The 20,429-nt window shown below is 41.5% G+C and overlaps 1 protein-coding gene and 1 non-coding gene across 2 annotated transcripts in view; both read right to left on the reverse strand.

The window, feature by feature from the left end:
* Positions 1-4,391: 4,391 nt before the first annotated feature.
* LOC144505718 (U2 spliceosomal RNA) lies at positions 4,392-4,590 on the reverse strand. Its single transcript, XR_013499853.1, has one exon. It is a non-coding gene; the product is annotated as a U2 spliceosomal RNA (small nuclear RNA).
* Positions 4,591-13,128: 8,538 nt separating this feature from the next.
* Positions 13,129-20,429, reverse strand: part of LOC144505212 (semaphorin-4B-like) — a 132,843-nt gene continuing 125,542 nt past the window's right edge. Inside the window, exons 13-14 of the mRNA XM_078231196.1 lie at positions 19,091-19,149; positions 13,129-17,446 (exon numbers count right to left, since the gene is read on the reverse strand). Coding sequence (XP_078087322.1) covers positions 17,124-17,446; positions 19,091-19,149 — 382 coding nt within the window. The 3' untranslated portion in view covers positions 13,129-17,123. The remainder of the gene's footprint in view (positions 17,447-19,090; positions 19,150-20,429) is intronic.

Raw genomic sequence — 20,429 nt, forward strand, 5'->3', positions numbered from 1 at the left:
GTCTATGCTAAATTCTCTCTCAGTGTACCCAAACAGTTGCCGGAGTGTGGTGACTAGGGGATTTTTCACAGTAACTTCATTGCGGTGCTAATGTAAGCCTACTTGTGACACTGATGAATAAACTTTAAACCCTACATTTCTTCCAATGCAATATTTTTCTTCAATGAAAACAGTGTTCTCACCCCTATATTTATTATTATTAGTCACAAGTAAGCTTACATTCACACTTTAATGAAGTTACTGTGAAAATCTTTTTTGTGTGTTTTGACCACTTTTTATAACTTATGCACAGGATGAGGGCATTGCTGGCAAGGCTGACTATTTATTGCCCATCCCTAATTGACTTTGAGCCACCTTTTACAATTGAGCAGTTGGCAAGGCTGCTTCTGAGGGTCAAGTTTAGAGTCAATTGCTGTGGGTCTGGAGGTACATGTGGGTCACATTGGGTAATGATGGTAAATTTCCTTCCCCGTGGTAGTTTTTTTTCAAAAATTCAGATTTTTCTTTAGTCAGCTGAATTAAATTCCTGAGCTGTCATGGTGAATTTGAGCTCATGTGGCAGGGTGGAGCTGGAAAAAGCTGGCAACTTTAGTATTCCAGAGATCAGGGCACCCCTGATCCCCAGTTAAAAAAAGAAACCCCCTGGGATATGGGAACCCCTCCCCGCCATGTACAAGGGGAAACCGCCACGCACCCCACGTACATGGGAAAACTTCACCCTCGTGCACACAGAGAAGCCTCCCCCACCCATCATGGAGCTCCCTTGAGGGCCACCCGGTGCTATCCCCTGGCACTGTCTCTTGTCACTGCCCCTGGGGCACTGTGTTTATCTGTGTGCCCCCGGCTTAATCCCTTCACCTGATTCACATTGCTCCAGACTTGTAAACTAATGTGACATCATGTTGGCGAGGGGGAAAATCCCAAAGTGGGGAGATGATACAGCAGAAAGCTGTATAGTTATATTAAAGTGTATTTAAATTAGGTTCCCAACTTCCTGGGCAAGGATGTCATTACATCAATGGCAGGGAGCGGGATCTTGCGGTCAAGATTCTAGTTTCTCTTGCGGGATTCTGTGCCTGCATTGCTGCTGGCGCATAATCCCAGCCGTTGTGTCTTGCGGTGTCAGGAAGTATGAAATAATTACACTTCCACACAAGAAACTGGAGTATTCATCAAATGTATTTCTCACATTTCATCATGTGCAGTGAGATGATACAATGTTAGTTCAGTGCACTGCCCAGTGGAGTAATGAGTGACATGGCATTCGGACTAAACATGCTTTACAATATAGCTCCTAAATAATTTTGGAACAGTATAACATCCATTTTTACTTTTTAAAAAAAGTATAATACCTCTATTTATAAATATAACTGTTGCAATCAATATATTTTTATATTATGCCAAAAAAGATGATTAAAAGTAGATTTTTACAATTGTTTTCTTTTTGAAATAACATTATTCATGGTATCGCAAACATGGTAAAATGTTATGCCTCTTCCTCTGAGTTAAAGCAGCATGCTGCAGACAGTATTGGCCTGGCAGTACTTCTCCTCAAGCTCTGCCTCATGTTTCTGCAGCTTATGTTTCATTCCAACCACTCTAGGTGCCTGCAGGTCTTCCACCAGTTTTTCAGCTTCCCATTGTGCCCGCTCTGCTTGGCTTCTTACATTTCATATTTCCTTTTCTAAATTCTCCAGCATTTCGCACAGTTTGTTATTTTGTAAATCACTCTCTGACTGTGTTGAAGTGTTAAGCTGCATTTGTAGTTCACTGTAGTCAGTACCGTCATCCTTATATTTTTCTAAATTCTTCTACATAAAGCTCATGCTGTTGAAGTTTTGGCTTCAGATTCAGGATCTCCCTTTTTGATCTCCCTCCTCTGCTAACTATACCGTTTCTCGCGCATGTGCTCTTTTTAAAAATGTTACATAATGTCCTGCTCAGCCTTCAGTCTTTCCAGGCCAGTGATTATATTCTCCACTTCTAGCTTTTTTAAAAAATCTTGAAGAGCTTTATATTTCTGGAAATCTTCTTGGTTACCTGCTTGAACTTTCCATGTCAGTTCCCTTTCATTTTCTCTCAAATGCTCCTTATGTCTTCAATATTGGTCGTGAGAATTTCAATATCTGACTGCAACCCATTCATTTGACTTTGCATGTTATTCCTCCCAGGGATGGAATTTATTCAATCTCTCAGCTCTGTGATTCTGGAAATCACTTCCTGTTCTTCAATCTTTTGCATCTCTCCTTTCAGTTCTGTTGGTATTTTTCATGAGGGTTAAATCATTGGTTTTCTTCTCTGGATCAATGGTGATGTGATGCTCAAAATCTTCTAAGCAACTGACCATCTCATCAAAACACTGTATAGATTTGGATCAGTTCTTTCTTACTTCCGACTGGAGGGCACTTTTAAAAATGTTTACTACCTTCAACCCTCACCAACACCTTCTTCATCTCATCGCTTACTCAGATAAGCAACTATTCAACCTTAGAATAGCTGAACTATCTGTTTCAGTGATGTGGAATATACAGTTAACATCTTTTCCTTTGTGTGTCCCTTTGATTTGGGTTGCGCCTAACTGTTGAATTTCAGTTCCCCCAAATGTCCTTAGCATGCCATTGCTCCGTTTCACAGCACTTTTCTTTGGGTAACCATTCTCTTCCAAATTTTTATGGAAAGATATTTTAGTACATTCTGAACAGGATAATGTCACTCTGTGCTCCAATAACAAGCTTCAGATTCATGTTTGAGGGCTTATTTCTCACCCTCTTCCTGATTGGAAAGGCTATGTACCCTATTCTTGATGAATTTCTATTCTCTGTAAACATTTCATGCATGGTTCATATGTCTGCAGTGACCTAGTACCTTCCAAGGTATGGATGTTTTGGTTCCTTTTTTTCCCTCATTCGCCCTGTTGCTCAGCCTCTGCTGACTCCTTTACTGCCCACTTTGTTTTTTTTATTCATTTGTGGGACATGGGCATCATTGGCTTGCTAACATTTATTGCCCATCCCTAGTTGTCCTTAAACTGAGTTGCTTACTCAACTATTTCAAAGGGCAGTTGAGAGTCAACCACATTGCTGTGGGTCTGGAGTCACATGTAGGCCAGACCAGGTAAGGACAGCAGATTTGCTTCCCTAAAGGACATTAGTGAACCAGATGGGTTTTTCCGATAATTGACAATGGTCTTCAGTAGATTTTTAATTCCAGATTTTAAAAAAAAAATCAAATTCAAATTTCACCATCTGCCATTGCAGGATTCAAACCCGAGTCCCCAGAATATTAGCCGAGTTTCTGGATTAATAATCTAGCATTAACACCACTAGGCCATCACCTTCCCATCTTCTCCCAGTGGTTTTCCACAAGCTCTGCAATTTGATCTGAACTTGGGACATCTCCTTCTGTCTGCGAAATCATGGCCTATCTTTCTCTCTGTCTGGTGTGCATCTTTTTGCTGCTGTTTCACTGTATCAACCTTGCTGCCTTTCCCTTGACTTTGAAGGCTAGCCATTCGGATATTCACCATCTTCACCTGTCTGAGTGTGGCTTCATGTGCTCTGGCAGCATCAACAGCCTGTGATATTGTGAACTTTTCCAATCACAGCTTTTTGTACATCAGGGCATTTAGATCCTCAACGTGCTGATCTACCAGCCTTTCGTTCATTTCCTTAAATTTTACACTTGCTGGCTTCATTTGTCAATCTTGTTAATAAATTGTCAACAGGCTCACCTGGTTTCTGCTTCAAGCTCTGAAATTCATATCAGTGGATCCGATGGTTTGGCATTGGCTGGAGATGTGCGCTGAATTCTCCAAAGAATTGTTTGGATTGTTTACTACCAATCTCGTTCATTTCCCCATTTCATTGAAAAGATCCAATTTCTCTCCTGCTCATAAAATGATATAGTCGATCCTTTCCTTTCCACGAATGCATTTTAGAAAATTGTCAATCTGCACTGTTGTTTAAACTCCTCAAATGCCCTTAAGACATCATCGGCCTTCCAAATCAGCCTGGGCTGGAGCTGTGTCCTCGCCGCTGTGATGGCAGCATCTTGTTTGTGCTTGATTCACTCAGTTTTATTTGTCTCTCTGGTGCTAATACGGGTTGATTTTTCTCAATCCAATTTCACATTAAATGGCTTTAAGGTGCTTGGATTGCACTCACAGACACCTGCTGCCATAATGTTCTATCCTGTTCCCAGAAATCTTTATAGACAAAAATATTAAAGCTTCATTGAATGTATTTCTCCCATCTCACAATGTGTGATGCAAATTTTTAAAAAAAATGTTTTTATTCCAATTCAATCAAATCAAGTCCAATTCAGAGTCTCAACAAGTTGAGACATTCCCGATCCAAGCTGACAAGACAGGGCTCTCACCTCCTGTCTTGGGCTTGATCTACATGATCCAAGCTGATTGGAGTAGGCATAGCTCCTCGTCCAAGGCTTGATCTCATTTGCATCTTAGCCAAAAGGCCGAGATGCTGCTTTTAAAAATTGCTTCAAATGAAGCTAAAATGTAACCTAATGACTTCAGCCAAGCGCAGCAGGTCAATACTACACTTCATCTTAGCCAAAAGGCCGAGAAGCGATGCAAATGATACTGTACAATGTTAGTTTTGTGCACTGACTGTAGTGCACTAGTGAGTGATGTGACACTCTGACTATGTATGTATACCTACACATTATGGTATCATTTCCAAGTCATCTTAGAATAATACAACAACGGATAGACTGGTGCAACACTATATTCATTCATTGTATCCTTTAATCTAGTAAAATATTGCAGAAAATGCACAATGTGTAAATGCATTACATATTATTCACATTAGCACAATATATACAATATGTACATACATTTGTATATTTTACATACAGGCAGACATGTAAACAACAGGCAGACATGCTACAACAACAACTTACATTACACAGAACCCGAAATGAAGAAAATCACTGAAGGAGGAGGAAATGGAGACCAAGCCACTGAAGGAGATGCTGGGAGGAGAGGGATTGCCAATACCCCAGGATTGTTCACGAGTCTCCCAGGATGGGCATGAATCTCCTGGGCACTGCTGCTAGCAGCCTGAGAATACTCTGCACTTTCAATTTCTTGTTGCAGTATTGTCCCTCCATACTGCCCCTTGATGTGTGTTACAATTCAGCTCAAACAAGCAGCAACACCAGCAACTGGCAATTTCCACCATGGAGTTGAGTATTTTTGCATTGTATATTTTGGTTTGTGGAACAGGAAATATAATCCGAATATTAGGATACATCACATGAAAAGATGATAATATTCGTGCAGCTATCATTCATTATGTTGTGGTACACAACAGCCATCTTGTTGTTGTGATCATGAACCAGGTGATCAATTAGTATCAACCTGTCTTCAGCTCACAGTTGCAAGAATCCAGGGCTTGGAAATGTTCAGCACATTATGAACTTCAAGGGCACACTGAATAAGCTCCACTTTTACAGAATCACAGATTTGTTACAGCACAGAAGGAGGCTACTCAGCCCATAGTGTCTGCATTGTCTCTACATAGGAGCAATTCAGCTGGTGCCACTCCACTGCCTTCTCCCCATAACCGTGCACATTGTCTCTCACATTCCCTCTTGAATGCCCTGATTAACTCTACTTCCACCACTCTCTCAGGCACTGTATTCCAGATTCTAACCACCTATTATGCGGAAAAGTTTTTTCCCATTTCACCATCGCTTCTTTTGCCAATTAACTTAAATCTGTGTCCTCTTGTTCTTGATTGTTCCAAAATGGAAACATTTTTCCATACCTATGCTGTCCAAACCCTCATGATTTTGAATATCTTTATCAAAATCTCCTCTCAACCTTCTTTTCTCCTAGGGTCCCAACAGTCCCAATTTCTGGAATCTATCGACAAAACTGAAGCTTCTCATTACTGGGCCTATTCTCTTGAATCTTTTCTGCACTCTCTTTAATGCCTTCAAATTTTTTTAAAAGTGTGGACACAACACTCTAGTTGAGGCTGAACCAGTGTGCTATATATATTTAATATAACTTCCTTGCTTCTATGAATAAGGCCTAGGATACTGTATGCTTTATTAACCTGTCCTGCCACCATCAATGACTTATGCCCATATATACCAAGGTCCCTCTTTTCTCGCATTTCCTTTAGAATTGTACCCTTTATTTTATATTGCCTCACCAGATTCTTCCTAACAAAATGAATCACTTCACACTTCCATTCCACCAACCTCTGTCCCTTTGAAGTTCTACACTATCCCCACAGTTCACAATGCTTCTAAGTTTTGTATCATCGGCAAATTTTAAAATTGTGTCCTTTACACCAAGATTTAGATCATTAATATAATCTCAGGAAGAGCAAGGATCCCAACATCAACCCATGGGGGAATTCCACTACAAACCTTCCTCAAGTCCGAGAAACACCCACTAACCACTACTTCCTGTTTCCTGTCACTCAGCCAATTTCAGATTCATGTTGCATATCTCTTTTATTTCACAAGCTGCAACTTTGCCCATATGTTTGTTGTCTGGCATTTCTTCAAATGCCTCCTGGAAATCTTTGGACGCCACATCAATAACATGATCCACATCAACCTTCTCGGTTACCTCATCAAAGAACTCCAGCATGCTTTTGAAACACAATTTGCCCTTAACTTAATTAACCAGTATTTGTCCAACTAACAATTACTTTTGTCTCAAATTATTATTTCTAGAAGCTTCCCCAACCACTGCGTTAAACTAACTGGCCTCTAGTTGCTGGGCTTATCTTTACACTTATTTTGAAACAAGAGTGTAATATTTCTATTTCTGCAAGCTCCTCGCACCACCTCTGAATCTAAGGAAAATTGGAAATTGGATGGCCAGTGCCTCCACAATATTCTTAGTTGCATCTCATCCAGTTCTGGTGCCTTAAGTACAGAGAAGCTATCCACTACTAACACTATGAATTTTGAACTGTTTAAGTGTCTACACTATCTTCTCTTTCACCATGATATGCTCAGCATCTTTGTCCTTGATCAAGACAGATATAAAGTATTCATTTAAGAACACAGCCATGCCCCTTACCACTATACACTTGGTCCCTAATCATCCCCGCACCTCCATTTTACCACCGTTTTACACTTAATACGCCTATTCATGGAAGATGCTTCCATAGAATCCCTAAGGGGCGGAAGGAGGCCATTTGGCCCATTGAGTCTGCACTGATTCTCTGACAGGACATCTTACCCAATCTCCCCACCCTATCCCTGTCACCCCGCACATTTACTCCACTAACCCCCCAACCTACACATCTTTGGACACTAAGGGGCAATTTAGCATGGCCAATCCATCTAACATGCACATCTTTGGACTGTGGGAGGAAACTGGAGCACCCGGAGGAAACTCACACAGATACGGGAGAATGTGCAAATTCCACACAGTCATCCAAGTCTGGCATCAAACCCAAATCCCTGATGCTGAGGCAGCAGTGCTAACCACTGTGCCACCATGCCGCCATGTTTGGATTTCCTTTCAGTGAGCACCAGAAGCGAGATTCAGGATGAAGAATTTCAACATATTAAAGCTGCAAATACAGTTTGTGGAACACAGGATAAAATTTCAATCAAGTATGGGAGAAGTTTTCAAAGAGCTCAGAAATAATTGTTAATCAATTAGATAGTCAACTCAAGCACCAATTGGTGTAATTCAATGGACCAAAATGTTTGGTTATCGGAGGCAGAAGGTCAAGTCATTGATCTTATAATGTACACTATAACGGCATACAAACGAAGACTTACGTTACCACACTTAAGAAGATGCTACCACCTGCAGAGAGCTGGTTCAATGTATACTTTAACAACACATCCCAAAACAAATTTCCTCCAAATCTTCATTCATCCTCACACCTGGAAGGAACTCCCTGCTCCACTACCAGAACGGAGTCATACACAATCGGGCTCAATAACATGTCATCATTGGGTTGGAAATATTAGGGTCCTCTAGTAAAATAAACTTACAAATATACAATTAAAACAAACAGTTGCATTTTGATAAAGGTATTTGCCAACTAGGATGCTCGATTCACCAATATTCTTTATGAATAATGAAAGAAAGGAGTCAAGAGCTTGGCTCGTAATTGTCAAGCTGATGTTTGCCTTTGCATTATGTGGCTACATATTTAAAGAAACCACCATTTTTAATGGATGATTATGGTCACTCTCACCTGTAGCTGGAAGACAGGTTTTGCTGACATTGTGATAGATGTTCCATTGAACATTAGTTAAGTGGTACACAATGCAGTGCAAAGATGGCTCATACCTCAAAACCACCAAGCAAGTTGCTCAGTCGGAGCACATCAAATGTTTATATACTTGACTGCACCTGCCCTTGGTTAGCAATTATGGGTGTGTTAGAAAGCCTGTTAACATGCATGACAACCATTGACCAGTCATGTTATAGATATATAAATAAAATAAACTCGAAGAATTCTGACAAGCAATAATCATGGAGCAGATTTATTATCTGGCAGCTTCCAGTAGCACCCATATTTAGGAACATTGGCTGCCTGAATATTGAAGAATAGAAAACTTTAGCTTGCTTGAGATGTAAGTTTCTGAGGGATTTTCGTCTCCCAATGGGGGTATGAATTGGGTTGTGGAATGCAAAACCTTTTTGGCTGGAGAAACAAATTTTATCTGCCTACCCGATCCCAGACCATTTTCGTGTGGCCTTACTGCAGTTCAAGGCGGCCTTGCATGAAAAACACACACTCCTCTGAGGTCAAAATCCCCACTGTGTGGAGCTCAGGAAAATTTTATTTCCTTCTAGACATTATTTTTGTGCATTGGTGTAATCTTTGGAAGCCTTAAAATAACACACCTGCTTGGGGAATTTGTGGTTGCAGGCGAAGCCTGCTGAGGAATCTGGAACTTTCTGAAAGTTAAGCGTCAAATGTTTCCACACCTTAAAATATCACTAGATTCGGTATTACAATGTAGATGAATTTTTAATGAGTGGTTCATCATAGGGTTCTACCCTGTAAAGGTATGTTCACCATTATATTAACCACCATTGTGGAAGTGTTGACATGCATTGCAGTACTTTCACAATTGACCAAAGTACCAAAATGCATTCAAAAATGTATTTTAAAAGATGGGTTGGTAAACTCTTCTTGCCATATTCGGCACTGAGACCTAAATGTACAAACAACTCTCACTGTGAAAAAAGCGCCCCATGCTTTTTAAAGGTAAAAAAGAAATTTGAGAACCTGCTTGCTTTCATTAATTGACAGACATTCTGCTTTGAAATGGAGAAGACACAATCTGTTCTTTCAATTTCAGTATCTGGGAGTTGTAATAATTTTGTGATAGCTGCAGTCATTATGAAAGCTTGGCTAAGTTCCAAAAGCTATTGGTCTGTTGACACAGCTAGTCAGGGGAATGACAGACCATTTTACAAGTTTGTAACAATATCTCAGCTTTGACATGGTGTCAGTGTATATACTTGTTTGTTTGCACAACTTAATGATCACCTAAAACAGATCAATCTTTTTCTAATGGAGAAGTTTTTTTGCAGTATCAATGACAGAGTTTTGAATGGGAGTTTTATTAAATTCACATGTTTAATTTTTTTACACTTGCATTTAAAATAATTTCCATTGATATTGCATGGCTCCTGAGGAATGTACATAGTGGATGTTGAGGGAGTGGTGATGGAGGATACGAGGGGCTGGGCAGTGTGATATGGCTACATGGAGGTAGTATAGGGAATCTGAAGGAGCATGGAGGGGGTTGGGGCAAGGGATAAGGCTTAGGGGGGCCTTTTAACCAACTCGCCTCCATACCCACACTCCTCCAGCACTCAATTGCTGCTCTCAAGCCGCACTACCAATCTGAACCTGCATAGGAAAACAAAGGGTCCGACAAAGTCATGCATGGACTGGGATCAGAAACCACCAAAGTGCCCAAGTTGCTTTTTCCTGAACCTACTCCGAAACCCAGGCTTATATTTTGTTTCTGATTTTCTTCACAATGTTCCAACCAGTGTCATTTCTTCCCAGTAGACACTGCAGCACTTTGTACTTCTAAAGGGAGTATACATGTAACAAAATAATTCATTACTTATAGACAAATTGAATGTCTCCATATCACTGTGCTGGAAGATTTCATATTTTAGTTTGGTCAACACAGGAAAGACTTATCTCATGTCAGTCTGTTCTTAATTATAATTACATGATCACCATTATGATCTGAAGGGTTGACTAGTATACTAACAGTATAGTAACAAATTTTCCTGTATGACAAGGTTGGACTGACTAAAGTAAAAAGAAATGCTCAGCCATTTTATGAATCCAATTTTAAGGCCATTTTTTCTTGAAAAAGACTCATTAAAAGTTTTTGAACAATGCTGGTTTAAAAATCTCCTCCCTTCTGGCTAGATTATTTATCTGTGAAAAGAAGTCTTCGTACTTACAAATGATCAAAATGTCATGACCCAATGTTTCCTTGTGGCAAGAACAAAATTGTTTCATCTTGATTTTTGGGGGGGGGATTTGCTATTGAAATCCACAGTAGGTATCCAATTAAAATCAGTGGCTGTTTGTTGTAGGTTGGAGAATCATTTATTTTCCAGTCTGACTAATATTCTACCTGAGGGCAAGGCGGAGACAAACATAGTTCTGCAAGTCCTTGATATGTACGGTCTGACTGCTGTCATTGGGTGTGGATGGGAGCCATCTGGCTGGTGAAAGGATTTTGCAGAGATCAATTACCTTCACTACTTAATGCAACTGTAAACATTAATGTAGATGAGAAAAAAATGGCTATCCCAATATATCTTGAAGGGAAATGCAATTTTCTGTTCTCTTTTGATTCTGTCTCCTGTTAAAGGTGTGGCAGTATTAAGCTCAGAAGGCAGCCCTACAACCAACAGAAGTATTATGCTGGCTTGAGTTTCTAACAGTGTTTCCATATGCCAGAACAGAGCAACCATTTTCAGGGCATTAGTTATGTTGAAATATAGCTCAAGGGAAGGATTTTTGATATTTGATGCATCATAACAACATTTGGAAATCACTATAAATACATTGCTTTGTACTGACTGTTGTCCATTTGTCTGTTCTACTTTTTGTCTGTTCTACATTTCAGTAAGTTGGGGCACAGTCATGAGGGTTCTCTGCTTGATCCTTCATTCTTCCTGTTGTTTACTTAGCTATTTTGTAGCCTCTAGGGGCAAGTTGTCTTTACCAGAGCAAACTGAAATTGATGGGACTATCCACAGTACAAATTCCAAAAGTGTAATATTCTTAAAAGGTTTAAAGGGCTTAAAGGACCCTCTTGCATTCAATTTCTGCTCCGGGCAGGCAGAGGACAAGGTGTAGCTGGGCCTGCTGACCCCAGAAGCAAATTGTAGGTGACCATTTTGGGGGTGGGGTTGCTGAGGCAGGCTGTTTAAGTACAATCACCTCTGTTCTGAGGCCTTGCTCCAGTTGTATTAAAAATAGTTAAGCCCTCTAATCCTCACCCTTCACCCATGCCCGGAGCCACCTCCTTGCCCCGTCATCTCCATGCCCTCATTGGCCTTTTTATGCCCATTTTCTCAGTATGCACCATGTACAGAACCAATGAGCCATATAATAACATGTGTTGAGATGCTGAGAAAAAACACCCTTTCAGAAAGCTTCTTTGAGAAGAAAAAACAAATCCTTCAACTCCAAGTGCCGATACAACAGGGCAATTATTGTATCAATAACTTCACACTTCTCATTTATTTAGACTTAGCCCCTCAGGTCCCATGCTGAACAATGGGCAGCAAGACACTGGTTTATCGCAATTTCTTTCGCTCCTGCCAAAGTGGCATCCCACTCATGAAGATCCTTCTTAAGTATACTTTGTCAGGTCATCTTTGGCTGACCCTGTCTTCTCTTCCCATCTGGTGTCCAAGAGGTAACATTTGGGCCCTGCCAGTCTCAGATCTCTGTCACAATATCCCACAATCACCTCCGACCAGTCTTCTGGTCAATAGCATCCTGCTGTCCTTGATTGGTGAGAAGTCTCACAACACCAGGTTAAAGTCCAACAGGTTTATTTGCTAGCACAGTTAATTGTTACAACTCCCACTCACCTGATGAAGAGGCAATGCTCCGAAAGCTTGTGACTTGTGCCACCAAATAAACCTGTTGGACTTTAGCCTGGTGTTGAGAGACTTCTTACTGTGCTTACCCCAGTCCAATGCCGGCATCTCCACATCCTTGATTGGTACAGTGGTGATGTTGCTTCTTGCACCAGTCAATTTCCATACAAATCTTCTACAGTGCCCTGCAATTGTTCCAATTTGCTGCTGCTTGTGCCTCCATGCTTTCTAACTCTCCATCCTTGGTTGTCTCTCTTACAGGTCTTCTTTACAGCTTTATCCAGTCTTCTTCCTCAGTGCTGTCTTTCCACGTAATGCCTCGGATCTTATGTAGGCAACACTGGTGAAAGGCCAACTGGCGTAACTTGGCAGTCGGTACTACTTATGAACATGGAGTCAAAGCTCCATGGCCATGTTGATGGTGTTGGAATCGCTGGAAGACCAATGCTGCTTTTGTGGACATCAATCTCTACATCATCCTCTCTGGAGATGTTGTTTCCGAGATGGAGAAAGTGTTTGAAATCGATGTTCTGCTGCCCGAAGGTGATGGGAGGGCTTTGTTGCCTTTATAGGACGGGGCATAGAGTATAAATGTTGGGGTCTGATGTTGCAGTTGTATAGAACGTTGGTTCGGCCGCATTTGGAATACTGCGCCCAGTTCTGGTCGCCACACTACCGGAAGGACGTGGAGGCTTTAGAGAGAGTACAGAGGAGGTTTACCAGGATGTTGCCTGGTATGGAAGGGCTTAGTTATGAGGAGAGATTGGGTAAACTGGGGTTGTTCTCACTGGAAAGATGGAGGATGAGGGGTGACCTAATAGAGGTGTATAAAATTATGAAAGGCATAGATAGGGTGAACGGTGGGAAGCTTTTTCCCAGGTCGGTGGTGACATTCACGAGGGGTCATAGGTTCAAGGTGAGGGGGGGAGGTTTAACACTGATATCAGAAGGACGTATTTTACGCAGAGGGTGGTGGGGGCCTGGAATGCGCTGCCGGACAAGATGGTGGAGGCGGACACACTGGGAACGTTTAAGACTTATCTAGATAGCCACATGAATGGAGTGGGAATGGAGGGATACAAAAGAATGGTCTAGTTTGGACCAGGGAGCGGCACGGGCTTGGAGGGCCGAAGGGCCTGTTCTTGTGCTGTATTGTTCTTTGTACAATCATCATTACCTCAGTCTTCTCACAGATGCGTAGACTAACCTTGGCGCCACAACCCCCAAGACTATTGGACATGTCTCAGAGGGTGATTGATTCTTCGACCAGCAGAGTCACAACGGGATGCAAAAGTCTACATCAACCATTGTTTTCCTCATGATGAAATCAGTAATCAAGAAAGAGAGGAATGGTGGGAGCACAAAGCTTTGCAACACTCCAGCGATGATGTTGAAGGAATCCATGGTACCTGCACTGATCTTCAAGCAGCAGTCGGAGTCATGGTATAAGACTTTATGTCACTGCAGGATTCTGGACTGTCTTGCAATGTACCAGAGTGATTGCTGATAGCTGCAATCAAAAGGCTTCTTGAAGTCAAGGAAGCTGATAATAAATGGCTTCTGATACTCTAGACTCTGCTTTATCATGTTCCTGAGTGTAAAATTCTGCTCGCAGCATAACCTGCCACGCCGGAAACCTGCCTGTTCTTCATAAAGGGTACTGTCAACTTCTGCTTTCAATCTGCCATCCTTGATTGGTACAGTAGTGATGTTCCTTCTTGTACCAGTCAACCTCTATTCAATCTCTACAGTGCCCTGCAATTATTCCAACTTGTGCTTCTTGTGCCTTCCTACTTTTTAATCCATACTTGGTTACCTATCCTGCAGTTCTTCTTCATGGTTTTATCCAGTCTTCTGTACTCCTCATCATCTTTTTGTCTTTGTTCAATGTTCCTTTCCTGGTCCCTCCTGCTTTTTGGCAATTTTTACCAATCAATTTCTACATTGGGTTAGTCATCCATTGTTCACATCTTTTAATCCTCAACACCGGTGCCCCATAAAGCTGTGACCTCAGCCCCTTACTATACTCCTTGTACACCTATGACTGTGTGGCCAAAATCCCCTCCAACTCGATTTTCAAGTTTGCCGATTACACCACCATAGTGGGTCGGATCTTAAACAATTATGAGACGGAGTACAGGAAAGAGATAGAGAATCTGGTGAGCTTCTGCGATAACAACAATCTCTCCCTCAATGTCAACAAAAAGGAGATAGTCATCGACTTCAGGAAGCATAGTGGAACACAAGGCCCTATCTACATTAACGGGGACAAAGTGGAAATGGTCGCGAACTTCAAGTTTCTAGGTATCCAGATCACCAACAACCTGTCTTGGTCCCTCCACGCCAGCCTATAATTAAGAAAGCCCACCAACGCCTCTACTTTCTCAGGAGGCTAAGGAAATGTGGCATGTCCACTACAACTCTCACCAACTTTTACAGATGCACCATAGAAAGCATTATTTCTGGTTGTATCACAGCTTGGTATGGCTCCTGCTCTGTTCAAAAAACTAAAGGGTCGTGAACAAAGCCCAGTCCATCACACAAACCAGCCTCCCATCCATTGACTCTGTCTACTTCCCGATGCCTTGGAAAAGCAGCCAGCATAATCAAGGATCCCACGCACCCCGCACATACTCTCTTCCACCTTCTTCCATTGGGAAAAAGATACAAAAGTCCGAGGACATGTACCAACCAAATCAAGAACAGCTCCTTCCCTGCTGCCATCAGACTTTTGAATGGGCCTACTTCGTATCAAGTTGATCTTTTTCTACACCCTAGCTGTGACTGTAACACTACATTCTGCACTCTCTCTTTTCCTTCTCTGTGTATGGTATGTTTTGTATAGCGCGCAAGAAACAATACTTTTCACATGTGACAATAATAAATCAAGCCAAATCAAACACAAGAGTGCAATCCATTGAATGGGAAAAGTGAGAGTTCCTATGTAACAGAGGCCAGATTGGAGAGATTATGAGACTGCAGGTGGTGTCATATTTGTGCAAGGAGTGACAAAAGTCCTTGTATTTTTGAGACACCTATCTTTATCGTGTTGACTATTTAAAGTGAAATTCACTTTTTTGAGTAAAGTCTGTTAATGCATGCTAAATTTTGTTTGTTTTGGCTTTTGACTGTTACAGTAAAACTTTTAGAAACTGAAATCTTGTTCAACAATTCCTTTCATCAACGGTAGTTTTGTCTTTTCAGGCTATTGGTCTGTATAGGGATCATAACACCTTTTATGGGTCAAAGACTACCTGAGGTCCAGGCATGGACTGTAAGTGAAGAACCAGATTATATAAAGAGCAAAATGTATACAGAGTACTGTGGATGTGAGTCCATCAGTAAAATGATGAATTGATTAATTCATTCCAAACATAAATGGATAAATATCTGATTAGTAATGGGCTAACAGTGATCCACAGTAACCTATCGATGAAATAAAGTTGCTCTCTCTTTAACACACTGTATTTTATGGCTTCGCTCGTCCCAAAACCGTAAAATCCTGCCTGAGATCAACGGACCTTTCCACGTTCCACTTCTCACCCGCTCCGAATGCCATGGTGGGCAGGGTGGTAAAATTCCAGCCATATCTTTATTTACCACCTTACTTCTAATTCCTTGGCCCACTGTAACTTTTCTTTCAATGTTCCATTCTCCTTAGGAAAAATACTGCTCCTATATTTAATATAAGTGCAAGCAAGTTTGGCAACTCGTGGGGAGCTGTCGGTAAACATTCACTTTACCAATACAGCCAAGAGTACAGGAGCCAAAATCGTCTGCATCATTTTTTCATTAGTAAAGCGCATGGTAAATATTTGAATAAAATTTCCAAGTAGTTTCCGCAAATCTCAAATTATACATTTAATGTATGGCAAATGAATTAAAACAATTTGATCAAACACCCCACAGTATTCGAAAATTGAACGATTGTTAACCCATGACATAGAACAAAGTGTTCATTCTCAGTCTCTTTTTGATTTGTGGCTAAATCTTGCTTCTCAGAAGACAGATCAACCTAATCGCCAGAGAGTTATCACCATAGTGAATGACCGTAGAATGTTGTAATGTAAAAAGAAAGCAATTCCATTGTCCCAGTGGACATCCAGCCTTAGGCCTCTTTGAGCACGGTGCCATCAACGCTATCAATGTTAACTGGGGTGATACAGTGACTGTCTTAATCATGACTAAACACTTACTAAAACTAAGTTTCACTGCCCTATTAATGACAGACTAAAGCACTCAAAATCACCTCATTAACTTCCCAGTAACAGTATAATTCTCTTCTAAAATAACCTTGTTATCAAGACTGGCCGGTCTTGCAACTTTAAAATAAGGTGTTATGCAGTTATTTTGAGAACATATCACAGAATCAGAGAATGGTTATAACACAGAAGGAGGCCATCTGACCCATTGTGCCGGTGCTGATTCTCTGCAACAGCAATTCAGCTATTGCTATTCACTCCCCCGGCCTTTCCCAGTAGCCCTCCAAATCTTTTCTCTGCAGATAATGATCCAATTCTCTTTTGAAAGTGTTCACAATTGAATCTGCCTCTACCACTCCCTCAGGCAGCGCATTCTAGGTCTTAACCACTCACTGCGTTAAAAAAAATGTTTCCCCACTTGTCATTGTTGTGTCTTTTGCCAATGACTTTAAATTGGTGCGCTCTGGTTCACTCTGCCCAGACACACCATGATTTTGAAGACCTCTGCCAGACCTCTCCCCTCTCAATCTTTTCTTCTCCAAGAAGAACAGTCCTGGCTTCTCCAATCTATCCATGTCGTTGAAGTTCCTCAACCCTGGTACAATTCTTGTGAATCTGTTCTGCGCCATCTCTAATGCTTTCACATCTTTCCTGAACTGTGATAACCAAAACTGGACTCAATATTCCGAGGCTGACCAATTTTGCTTTTTATACTGATTTATCAAAACATCCTTTTTCTTGTACTCTTTGCCCTCATTTATAAAGCCCAGGATTGACTGGATATACCAGTTTCTGTAGGCCACGAAACATTAAGTCTTCCTTGAGCACATGACAAAATAGAGAATTAATCCAATGAATACAGCAGGCAAAACCAACAAAATCAGCAGTATCCGTGATCGACTGGATCGGAGACTATAGGAGGCCATGATCTGACTGACGCCATTTTCATGGCAGCAACAGTCATAGGTACCAATTGCATTCCCTGCTACTAATAGTCCTGTGCTGTGGTAATCAACGGTTATGTTCTTGTAAGGAGTGATCCACTCACAGTGGGCCAATGAAGATGAGGACTTGCAGTTGAGCAGCACATCTGAATGACCATCGACAACCAGAATAATTTTTTCTGCGGCTTCTAAAATACAAGAAAATATTATGGCAAAATACTTCAGGATAAAAAAAAAAGTTTTAAACTGGTGAGCACAAGGTTAATTTTAAATTTATCCGAATTAACTTTGTCTCCAAAATCTGTTCCTTGCAGCTGTCCCGAAAGCTAACTGAATTTAAATACACCTTTGGTTTCGGTGAAGAGCTAGTCAGTAGAACAGCAAAGGGCTACAGAAGAGCCAGAAATAGTTTTACCAGTCTCAGAGCAATTACTTAATAAACACATTCGGAAATGAATCAATTTGGCTTTGAGCTAAAAATAATTTAAATGGGTGAAAATTGCATCACTCAACGGTAGGATTGAAAAAGTAGGGTTGAAAGATTAGGCTCAAAAGAATCAACTACCCATTTTTTTTCCCCCTGTTCAAATTCCCCTCAATTTGAATCAATCACACATGAAATTTGGTTTGCCACTCAAACTGAGATTTGCTTGGAGAGTTTTATTCTCTTTCTTTTAGGTTCATTGGAACTGGCATCATTGGCTGGGATTTTTCAGATATTGCAGCGGTCTCACTGCTGGGCCCAATTAAGTGGCCACCCTCCAAAGGTTGCCGGCCCAATCAGAGGACCAGCAGCTTGGCATCCTCAATAGCACCAGTGCTGGGGCTGCACCTGGAGGGCTGTGCACCTTCACAACCAGGTAAGTGGGGTCTGGGGACTCCAAGGTCAATCACACAGGCCCTGGAGAGCTAGGGTGTGATCAGTGAGGCAGGAGGTGTTGATGTCACACAGGCGGCCATTGCCATTGAGTGGATGAATGAGTCAAAGAGTGCTCCATAAGGAGAGCTTCTTGGAACCCACTGGGAGGCATAGGCCAGTATAGGTGGGGAGAGGGCCTTAAGCAGCCACACAAGTAACTTGATTTGGCTACGTTTAGGAGAGGTGTTGTGAGCCATCTACCACCTTTCCCATTGCTGGTACGACAGCAAGGGCAAGCCACCCGATGCTTTCCTACCATTTTGCCAGCCTCCAAGCCCATCTCTAAAGGCCTGTAAAAATTTCAGCCAATATGAAACTGTGCTCGAGATCTCGGACAGGACAGTGTGAGCTTACTACCCAATCCAGTTTCCCCAAGAAGAGCAAGATTATCTCATTTTATTGAGTTAATTGAAACCCACCTTGCAGAAAGGGAAAAACAGTGTTTAGCTTTGCTGCACCACGCCCCCCCCCCCCCCACCCCCGTGAGAGCATAATTTCCTCCACCAGTCTGAGTTGCACAAAGAGGTAACTTGTTTCCCATAACTCTTCATCACCTTCCTACTCATTTTAGCATCTGACCCTATTCCTTTACAAAAGAATAACTATTCCATATCTGTCACCAGTCTTGCTCAATGCCCCACTGTCAAAGGAAACATAATGGACAAATGGGCACTGCTAGTTTTTCTTCCTTTCCATGGAAATAAAATTCTCTGTTGTCATGTGAATCCATTAGTTGTGTAAGCACTGCTAGGTGTACTTGCACATTGAGTGTACATGAGTTTGGACTGCAAAGTCAGCTATTCTATTTAAGATTGTTTACTCAGTTGTTTGATGTTCCAGAGCTTTGCTCTAAATCACTGACTAACAGGCTTGGTAACATCCACAAAACCCAACCGATAGTCCAGTTCATTACCTGCGTGTGGCGGGCACAATGCTGCAGCATTGCCTTTCTTTACATCTTGTAGGAAGTCACTGCAAAACAAAAGAAACATCCAGAATCAATCTAATAGAATAGAGTCCAACATCACCTTCATTTGGCCACCTCTCTTTAGAAGCCTATGATCACAATCCATCTAATACACTGCCCATTGCCTTTAACAGAGTGGTAAAGATAGAACATTAAAACCTGCAGGAGCACTGGATGACACTGTGGATTAGTCATTGTGCTCCAACCTCAGGCCTTCACTTCAAATACAACACACAATGACAGCACAAAAGCCTTGACTGTAAAGATCCAAAATCATCTGCAATTCATTGATACTAACTTTAAAGTAAGTATCCTTAAATCAGAGGCTAAAAGGAACAGTGGTGTGAGAGTGGGAGTTAAAAATAGATGCAAGAGCAGGCACTTAAAGGTGGATTCTAAGGCACATTGGCTCAGGCTAATTTTAATTAGTGATTCTAATTTAAGCTACAACTATTGCTGGAATCTCCTTTTGAATTTAACCACCGATTATTCAAGTCAAAAAGTGTTGGTTGAGTAGAGGAACTGGGACCAACACAGCCCTCAGTTGGAAGTCAGCAGTGAGACTGTTAAGATACAACAGCAGTTGAACTACACTTGGACAAGAGCTCTGTTGAACAAGGGAGGGTAGTGTTTCCATTAACCTCTGCTGGAAAGCGCACAAGGGTGGATGGCAAGTGAGGGCAGGATTAGGCTTTGTTGCAGGAACTCTATGGTCCAGTAACTTGCAGAAACTCAAGCTTGGGTTCTCTGGTTCAGTTGTCCTGGCAAAAGCGAAGCAGGTGGTAAGTCCCGACTAGCCTACAAGATATTTCCTGACTCACACCTACATGTAGAAAGATACATCTGACATTGTCAGGATTGATCCCGAGAAAAGATCAGGATGAGGCAACAGGGCAAAGGCAAAGATCCAGCAGAGCACATCCTGAGCAGAATTCCCGATCCAGCTGCTCTCGATCTGCCATGACATTGGTCACATGGGGCCATTAAACTGAGGCCAAGTCATAGACAATGGTGCAATTACTAAAGGCTCAGGAAACAGTTGTGTCTGCACAAGCAAATAGCAACACTAATCCCGCATCTCCATCTAAATCAGAGTGCAAAGTAATCTCCAGTTGGCAATCGACAACATAAAAACAAGCTGTAACATTGTTCACTTTAGCAATCTCTTTAAAACCTAGTCCAAGTGCAATCCTGGCTGTTGTAGAAAAAAACTCCAGCAGTAAATACAAAGCACAGAATTATTATTTATTTGAACCAAACTATAAATGGGTGTTGGAAGCAGTGA

Source organism: Mustelus asterias, chromosome 16 (genome assembly GCF_964213995.1).
Source record: "Mustelus asterias chromosome 16, sMusAst1.hap1.1, whole genome shotgun sequence".
NCBI lineage: Eukaryota > Metazoa > Chordata > Chondrichthyes > Carcharhiniformes > Triakidae > Mustelus > Mustelus asterias.